We start from the raw sequence: 6,845 nt of genomic DNA on the forward strand, positions 1-6,845 counted from the left end.
GAGGGCAAAGTCAGCAGCAAAGTTCAGGGTGCCAGCTGGATGCATGAAGAGGGGAACCATTAGGAGAGTGTCATGTGCGTATTAGTCACAGCCAAGTGCAGAGGGGACAACCGCAGAACCCTTGGTCGTCTGTCCTGAGAGGCCCCCGATTCCCATCAGGAAAGTGGGAAGTGGAGCAGACAGACCCAGATGTCGCAGTCTACGTTATGATGTGGGGAGGTCCAGAGTGGCTACAGTGGTGGCAGGAGACACCTGACCCTACCCAAGCACTTACTGCTACTTGGTGGTGGCCATGCAGTCTCATCTAAGTACTGTGCTAAGCACAGAACCAAGTGATGCGTGGGAATTCTGAGGCAACCCTAGCCCCAGCTCAGAAGTGAGCAATGTGAACCCAGTGACTGACACATGCTCGGGTCCTCTTATCCTCAGGAATTCAGAGTGCAACCAACAAGGGGCCCTCACCCACCCACAGCCAGTGAGTCCCGTGCGGCACTAGGACCCACACCTGTGCCTACTTCCCCACTAAGGCCATTGAGAATGAAGGTGTCCACAAGGCCACCTAGCATACTAAAGGGGTCTTCATCATTCACCCCACTCTACTTGAGCAAGGGACGCTAGTGACATCCTGGCACTGGCATTTGTGACAAGCCAAAGATGGTTTACCTGTCTTCCTTAGCAGTCACAAAGCCTGCTGATGCTCTGTACATTTTACCTTAAACGGTTCCTATTCTGTCCATCTCTCACTTAGGACTCAAAGATGGAGGAAGCTATGAGCAATACAGGTATTTGGTTTTGTTACTTAAGTTTGGGCTAAGTTTCCCATCTTGACTTCTATTTTTATGATTGTACCTATTGAGAAACTGTCTACCGAAGTGTCACCTCAGACAGCATCTTTGCACAGTTCGGGGATGGGAGCTGAGGGGGGGAACGCAACGGTACAGGGGCGGGGCTGAGGGGTGGAACACGACGGTACAATCTTAGTGATAGTTAACACAGATCTTCCTTTGGCACCTGAAAATGTAGGCAATTTCAGCGTCGAAAATGGCCAGAAATGAAGCAGACCTTCTTCCAAATCACTGTGAGTTGAAAGAACCAGTCTGCAGACAGGCAGAAGTTGGTTCTGACTTGCTAGTTTCTGGTTTGTTTGCTATGGTCTGTTTTTTTGTTGATTGTTGTTGTTTTTGTTTTGTTTGTATTGTGTATGTGTGTTTTCTGGTACTAGGGGTTGACAGCCAGGAGTCATTCATGCTAGGCAAGAGCTCTACCACCCAACACCACCGCAGCCTTGTCTCCTTTCTCTGGGGCTGTTCTTCATGGTAGTATCTTCATTACCCTCTGTTCCCGCACTCGGAGGGGAGCAAAGTAATAGCTGTTTTTCCTGTAAGATAATGCGAATATTATTTCCTAATTTGAAAATTAATAGCCTCATCCTAATAGGGCGCTCTGTAGTAATTCTGCATGGCTGAGCTATGGACAGTAGTTCGAGAAGGGACTGTCGGAAGGGGCAACAGTGAACGACACCCTTGAAGCCGTGGCTGCAGTGTATGCCCGTCTCAGCGGAGTGGGCGGTCACGGGCCATGTGGGAGAACCTCAAGTCTATGGGGCAGCCAATTGGCTCCAAGGGGTGTAGATACAGCTTGCCAGATTCTCCCCAAAATGCAAATGGTGTTTGCTTTAGACTGACAGCTCACTTGTCCACTCCCCCTCTGCAGTGATCCACCCTGGCCCACCCATATCCCTCCTCATGCATGTCAATCTCTGTGGCTTCACGAGGACAGTAATGGGTCAGCTTCCAGAACATGCATCTCAAATCCTTAGCCCACAGTTCTACCCAGACCCTTAACAAATATCACTGAGTCGCTAAGTGAGCCATTAAACCGTGAGGCAACTGGGTGGAACAATTCCTCCTCACCAGTACAACACTCCTGTCCATCAGCCACACCCCTCAACCCAAGCTTTAAGTGTAGGGCTGGTTTAAAGGTCTGAACAGCATGGCAAACCAAAGGCTGAGAAGTGTGTTTTGTTCTGCAGGGGACAGCTTTGGGAAGGCTGGGAAGGTTAAGCGGCTATAGAGAGGAACCTCCAAAACCAGAGGCCTGTGTTGGCTGCCCAGGCCGGTGCAAAAAACATGATTCCCAGTGCTGGAACTGGGAGGCCTGACAGGAGGCAGGGCCTGCTCTCTTGGACATGAAATCCTTGAGGACTGCGCCCAGACTTCTCCGGACCCCATTTTTCTTTTTGCCCTGCTTTGCTTTGGATCAAACTTCACCAGCTGCTCAGAAAACATTCTCACGTCTGGAATCTCTGTCAGCCCCTCTCGGAGCTCTCGGACGGACAACAGGACTGATTTCCATGGATCTCCTCCAGGGATGAAGTTGCTGGGATGTTTTTTTTTTTTAAGTCGTATAAGAAAACAAGCTTGTTTTAACCTCTTATTCTTGGAGAAAAGCACGGATATGGGCAACCCCGGGTGCTGCCGACAAGGCAGTCTGGCCGTGAGTCAGTAGCACAAAAAGCAGCACGTTCACCTGGCCGGATGACCCACTGCCTCTGAAGCTGCCTTTACTGTACATATGTGACCGCTCACATGTAACCAACACAGGGACTTTAGGGGAATCTCACTAATACAAAATCCCGTTCTCAAGAGTCGTGGTGTCAATAAACGCTCTGTGGCCAGTGTCAACAAAAATCCCTCGAGCTTGTGGACATTTCTGTTCCCACCCAGGATCCATTCCTTTGTTATCCAGCCCAGAACTCATGTTTTCTAAGGTACCGAACACCCAAGCTGATGTGTGTCCTGTGTTTTAATGACATTGTATTTGTAAAGAAATTTTGTAGTATAAGCACCATCTTACAGTGTTCATACCCCCAGCCAATGACTAGCTACTGGTATGAAAAAAAAAATCTTTGAATTTTTGTAAAAGGTTATGTTGGGACTTTTCTTTTTGCTGTCTTTTATTTTTTTACTTTTTCTTTAAGCGTTCAGGATACTGCCGGTGCCTCTGGGAAAGGGCGCACCTTCAGCTGCAAGGGCTTTGGAGAAGCAGAGGGTTGCACGTTAATATTAAACCTACCATGCTTCACGGGGCTGCACAGGTAAGTCCACCAGCTCTGGGGCATCTGGAAGTCTGTTTCTCGGGCAACAAGGCCTGCACTCATCCAACCCTTGTTAAACCAAGTAGGGTGACCCGGTCCACGTGACTGCCAGAAAGCTAGGGTGGGTAGAGGTGGGAAAGGTCAACCCACCCCATGTCCAGCAGAGGGCACTCATGTTTGTCTAAAATGCTTGAAAGGCCTGTTTTGACCTCACAGACACATGGGTGTCCTTATTCCTTCGCCCTCTTCCACCCCTGACCTGGACACTGGAGGAGAGGACCAGCATGCTTAGGCTGAGGTTTAAATAGAAACCTTTATTTACAAGAGCATCCAGACAGTCAGCAAGGCATCCAAAGCTCACTCCAACTGAGTCACCCATGGGTTTCGATTCCTTGCAGGGTAAAGAATGGCTCCCTTTTAGTGACACAACATAAACTTGATTAACCCCAAATTTGTTCTCAGTGGTTGTCACTTCCCTGAGAATTTACTGCTCTTGGAACAACATTCATCTTCTTCAAAACTCCATATATTCAAAGGAAGGGAAAAGGGGGGAGGCAAGAACAAAAGAGAACAATGCCCTGCTTTTTAAGTCATCCGCACCGGAGGTGAGAACACCCCCCTGCTGCTTCATATGGCAGGATCACAGGTGCAGCTAGCCTAGAGACTAGCTCCTGTAACACCCCACTCGGGAACAATTCACGGCTCCCTCCCTCAGATAGAAAGGGCATAGACTGGCATGTGGGTAACTGGCAACCCTCACGATGGTCCAGCTGCATCTGCCTCAAGAAAACATCTAGGATGTGAAGCCATCATCTTCTGCAGTACCCACTGCTACACACCCCCAGCTCCGCTCAGACTTTAATCCTGATGAGCGGAGATAGGGCTGCTTGATGACAGGGCATCAGTTCAGAGAGAAAGCGGGGTCTAATACCAAAAGGACAGCTTCATTTATTTTTGAAGAAACATGTTTCCTTAATATCATTTGATCTTCATAAAATATATTTTTTATTTATATATCTTTGGATTCAGCAAAAAAGTAGGTACTGGGAATGTCCCACATCATAAAAGCAGATGGAAAGATAACTTATACTGTTTGCCCAAGAGACACCTAGATTTAAAGAGGGGCCAGGGAGGAGGGGGAGGCGAGGTAGGCAACAGGAGTACAAAGAGAATGATCCAAAAAGACTAAAGGGCAATTCAGGTAAAAACAAATGATCCCAAAGACTATTAAAGAATTTTGAATTTGCACCAATAAAAATAAGTAGAAAATATAAAAACATAATAAACTTCCATTTTTCCCCATACAAAAAAGGGGTGCCAACCAGTTAGCCTGGCATTGGGGTGCTGAGGAAAGGATCACAAAGTTGGATCTTAAGTGTCTTTAGAAGAGATGGGAGCACCACTGTGGGCTACACAGTCTAAGCAAGGACGTCTCAGCCACACCAGCCCAGCTCAGAGAGTCACCCGTGAAGCACAGAGACACAATGGAAGCTTACGGATTTACAATCTGGGGCAGTAGGTCAGTCACAGGGGGAATCCCATCATGACCTAACGTGTTGGAAAGCCAAGTCCATCCTTGAGGTGGCTCTAGAAATGTAAGCTTCACTTGTTTGGAGATAGAAGAGTGAGGTGAAGCTCCCTTCAGGGATACCGAGAACAAGTGGCTAAATGCGTGGCTTTTAAAAAGTAACTGGCTCTCAGAAAATGACACCGGACTGGCAGAGATACCTGAAAGCCATACATAGTCAGGAATCGAATTTCACTTCATTGTTTGAACCTAAGCAAACCCAAATAAAGGGCACAAAATTTGGTTTTCCCCTACTCCAAACTGCTAGAAGAGGCAAGAGAAGTGGCGGGGAGGGCTAGCGAGGCTCTAGGCCCACCCTCTGACTCAACAGCACGGGCAGGGCCTGGTTCTGACTCAGCATCCTGGTGCAGAGAGGTAGAGAGAGACCCCATTGAGCAGGACAACGGGAGAGCTGAGCAGACTCGGACCACACGGCAAAGCCCCCCAGCAACCAAAATCACTCATCAGAGATGATGGGCTGCATACTCAAGTTGTCTGAAACGATTATCAATTAATTTTACGGACAGCTTAAAATGCAAAAAAAAAATTTTTTTTTTTCAATTTGCTTTTTTTTTTCTTCCAATTCTGGGTTGTTTTTTTTAAAAGGCTCCATTTCCCCTATATCTATTCTTTCCCCCAAATTAACAAAGTGCGTAGTTTTTCTGGTAAAAAGTTTTTAAAATTTTAAATGCTACATCTAACAAATGATCACTTTAAAAAGTCTTGGATTAGGAGGACTGAAGAGTGAGGCCTTCACTCTTAGGGTGAGGCAGGAAAGCTTGCAAGCAGCCCGTCCTCCCCCAGGCTGTGGCCTTCTGGATGTCTACTCGCTTGTAGCCTCACTGCATGGAGTTCACAGAAATCGACAATGTTAATATTAGCTCACAAACTCTGTAAAAATGAGCTGCTGTGACCTACAAAAAAAGGTATGTACATATTTTTTACATAATACAATATCTTAAAAGATCATATTACAAAAGGAAACCTATTCACCAGAAAACACTGCGAGCTTCTGATTCAGAGTGCAGTACCTGGCCTTGGGTTTCACAAGTTTATTTCAAAGCATTATTGCTCTACCATATAGGCAAAGGGTGACGCAAGCAGTACTTGAAAGAAAACAACAAACAAACAAAAAACAATCATGTTCTTGTCCTAACAGATTAGTGCAGACACAAAACCAGGAATGTGGCTCGCCATTCCTCCACACCCTTGGGGAATATTGCATTTTCTCCACAATTTCTTAAGTAAAGTGCACTTGGCTGCACCATTAGCATGGGAAATTAAATATTGTGATCTCATTTTCCCTTCTGCAAAGCCATTTAACAGCAATGACAAATCCTGAGAATTACAGGGTATTGGGACCTCATCAAGAGAAACCTAAGACGGACAGACTCTAGGGACCACACCTGTAAAGGACAAGAGCACAGGAACGCGGGTTCCCCTGGACAGAAGAGCGACACAGAACTACTACTCGGTGACAACACTCCTTAAAGGCAGGACTGTGCTCCCCGCCAGTGCTACAGGACAGAAACCCTAGCCACCTAGATTATGTGAAGACTTTGGCTGGTGAGGCAGGAGGAAGTGACACAGGAGAACGGTTTGCTTACGAAATTCCTGTCTCCAGAATCACGTCCCCATGAGGCAGAACACCATGGCCACACGAGGCAGGGCATCAGGTAGACAGTGCGCTTCAGCTTGGGACCCAGTTATGCTCAATAACAGCACTCGGGACACTCGGTGGTCAAGCTGTCCGCCTAGACAGTGACTCGTTACCCCAGATGAGCCTGTGCAGTGAGGGATTTCCTTATTGGTTCCCAGCAGGGAGATGTCAGCAGTATTTCTGTTAACAAAGAAAACAGTCAGCACAGCGGGAAAACCATCCCTCCTTCTGCACACTCTGCCAGGCACCACTGTGACTGGTTCTTTAGAATCTTTAGAATCCAACACAAATACCTAATAAATAACCCAGGACCTTCAAACCAAATGCTTTTCAAAACTGTAATCTGTGTAAGTTATATATCCTAGTTAAGTTACACAGACCACCTTGGCAGGGTTTCTGGGTCTAAATAGAGAAGGAAAACCCTTTTTGGAGAGTTAAGAGTAGATACCCATACCTGCTCAGGACCCATGGGCATGCCAGACATGGGCATGGGGGTCATGTTCATCTGTCCCAGGTGGCCG

The 6,845-nt window shown here is 47.0% G+C and overlaps 1 protein-coding gene across 1 annotated transcript in view; it reads left to right on the forward strand.

Moving 5' to 3' along the window:
• Positions 1–2,929, forward strand: part of Sulf2 (sulfatase 2) — an 82,104-nt gene extending 79,175 nt beyond the window's left edge. The window contains 3 exon segments of the mRNA XM_042055091.1: positions 749–782; positions 1,024–1,078; positions 2,033–2,929. Coding sequence (XP_041911025.1) covers positions 749–782; positions 1,024–1,078; positions 2,033–2,161 — 218 coding nt within the window. The 3' untranslated portion in view covers positions 2,162–2,929.
• Positions 2,930–6,845: the final 3,916 nt, after the last annotated feature.

This window comes from Arvicola amphibius, chromosome 5 (assembly GCF_903992535.2).
Source record: "Arvicola amphibius chromosome 5, mArvAmp1.2, whole genome shotgun sequence".
Taxonomy (NCBI): domain Eukaryota; kingdom Metazoa; phylum Chordata; class Mammalia; order Rodentia; family Cricetidae; genus Arvicola; species Arvicola amphibius.